Consider the following 2270-nt stretch of genomic DNA (forward strand, 5'->3'; position numbering starts at 1 on the left):
GATTTCATACAGAAAATAAAGTTTGAAAATTGAAACATGAAAAATAATTCTAAAATGTACGAAATAAACAAGGTAAGAGGCTAAAATTAAAGACTTTTTAAAATTAATTTAAAAAAGCAAGCTTAAGGTTGTTCTCGTTGGCTGTTGTCGGCTGTAGACTGGACATGGAAGCTCCTAATGGGTCAAATGAGGTGTCAATCAAAAGATCAGAGTGCAGCGGCCATCTGATTATTGAATGTGATTGATCTGTGGATTACTATTGAATGTGATTGATCCGTGGATTACTATTGAATGTTATTGATCTGTGGATTACTATTGAATGTTATTGATCTGTTGTGATTATCTTGGTCCAATCGAGATAGCTTTCCAAAGATATGTCGCATCAGTAGCTACCTATACATAGCAGTGGTGTAAATAACACATGTTTACACTAAACACTCAAATTGAAGAACTAACTGGAATTGTCTGTAACTAACAAACAAAAAAAAAAACCTTATAATAATCCTGATAAATCACTGAGACCTCACCACCCTCCCTGAACATCACAGAGAAATATCAGTTGGACAGATTTTGATATCAGCAGTTTTAGCATCACCAGCCTTCCAATAAAAAAATATGGGAAGAGTTTCTCAGTGAAAGTGTCTCTGTGAGTGTAGATGTGAGTCATGTCTTCAGGGTCGTAGAAGGACACCTCCCCCCTGTCATAGTCCAGCTGGACTCTGATCCTCTGGAGACTCTTCTTCACTCTGACAGTCTCACCAGCTCCATTAGTGTATTTTCCACTGCGATGTGATAAACACCAGACTCCATATTTTGGTGTGGCAGATCGCTTTCCCTTCCTGTCAACTGACTCTTTAGCCAAACCTACATTCCAGTCAGGATGGTCTCCCACCTCCACCTCCCAGCTGTGTTTCCCTGAGCTGAAGCCCTCAGAGCCCAGAACATTGGCATAATTAGTGTTTCTCTCTGGATTGTCAGGAAGCTGCTGGTTTGTGTCTCCATTTCTCACACTGGTCAGATCATCAGACAGATAGAGCCAGCGGTTTCCAGTGTTTGGGTCCAGAATGACAGGACTGAAGTGGACCTTGTCCTTCATCTTCTCCCAGACTCTGAAGGACAGGTTGCCCAGGTGTTTGGCCACATCTATCAGCGCTCCTGAGACCAGCTGTGGATCTGACAGTGAGCACTGGACTCTGGCTCTGGTCTGAGTGGCTTTATAACTGCTGAGGAATGACACCTTGTGTTTCTGCAGGTCTTCTTCAACAGCAGAGATACTGTCTGACAGAGAGGAGATCTGCTCCTGAATCATCTTCATCTCTCTGCTGATGGTCTTCCCCTTCTGCTCCTCTTCCTCCCTCAGAGCTGCCAGTCTGGACTCCTCTTCCTCTTTCAGGAACTGGTGGAGCTTGTTGAACTCTGCTCTGATCTGCCTCTCTGTGGACAACAGCTGCTTCTTGGAGTGTTGAATCATTTCATTGTATGTTTTCTCCACTTGTTTGTGTTTGTCCCTCTTGTCCTGCAGAGACTCTAAGTCAGATCTCAGCTGGTCCTTCAGGTCACTGACTGCTTGTTCTACAGGAACCACCTTGTGACTCTGGTGGAGAGAAAACTCACAGACAGGACACACAACTCTCTCTTCATCCTCACAGAACAGTTTAGTCTCTTCTCCATGTTTACTACACACCACCTCCACCTTCTTCTCTCCTTTTTCTGTCTCAGATGATCCAGTTTTCTGTCTCCCAGCAAAAGAGTCAGCCAGTTCCTTCAGTGAAAAGTTCACCCAAATATTGTCTTTTGAGGATTTTCTTTTACAAATGGGACAGTTTTTGTTTTCAGCTTGTTTCCAGAATTTCTGCAGGCAGCTTGAACAGAAGCTGTGGTTGCAGCTCAGAGACACAGGATCTCTGAAAGTCTCTGAACAAACATGGCAGTTCAGGTAACTTTCGAAAAGTACATTTTTTTCAGCCATTTTCTTGCTTTTCCAAATTATTCTTAAATAAACGACTCACCAAATTCTATTTCCCTTCAGTTTGCTTTTCTCAATCCTCCAGCTGAACACTGTTCCACAGAGATATCTCACAGTGTTATGGCGTCGTGGCTCCTTTCAACAATGTCAGAATCTGCTTTCAATGTTACCAACATCTTTCATTGGTTAATCATTAACAGTAATAAACTCAGCTATCTGTTTATAACCAGCAGATAGAAAAGGATACTTTGCAACCTGTCACTCATAATCTGGAAAGCTCTCAAGTATTTTTTTAACCCCTTGG

General features: G+C 42.3%; 1 protein-coding gene across 1 annotated transcript; it reads right to left on the reverse strand.

The window, feature by feature from the left end:
* Window positions 1-366: 366 nt before the first annotated feature.
* Window positions 367-1969, reverse strand: LOC129101673 (nuclear factor 7, brain-like). Its single transcript, XM_054611574.1, is given in 2 exon segments — window positions 367-601; window positions 604-1969. Coding segments are annotated over 2 exon segments (1425 nt in total). The 3' UTR covers window positions 367-542.
* Between the last annotated feature and the right edge of the window lie 301 nt (window positions 1970-2270).

The sequence above is a fragment of the Anoplopoma fimbria genome, chromosome 13, assembly GCF_027596085.1.
Source record: "Anoplopoma fimbria isolate UVic2021 breed Golden Eagle Sablefish chromosome 13, Afim_UVic_2022, whole genome shotgun sequence".
In the NCBI taxonomy this organism is placed as follows: domain Eukaryota; kingdom Metazoa; phylum Chordata; class Actinopteri; order Perciformes; family Anoplopomatidae; genus Anoplopoma; species Anoplopoma fimbria.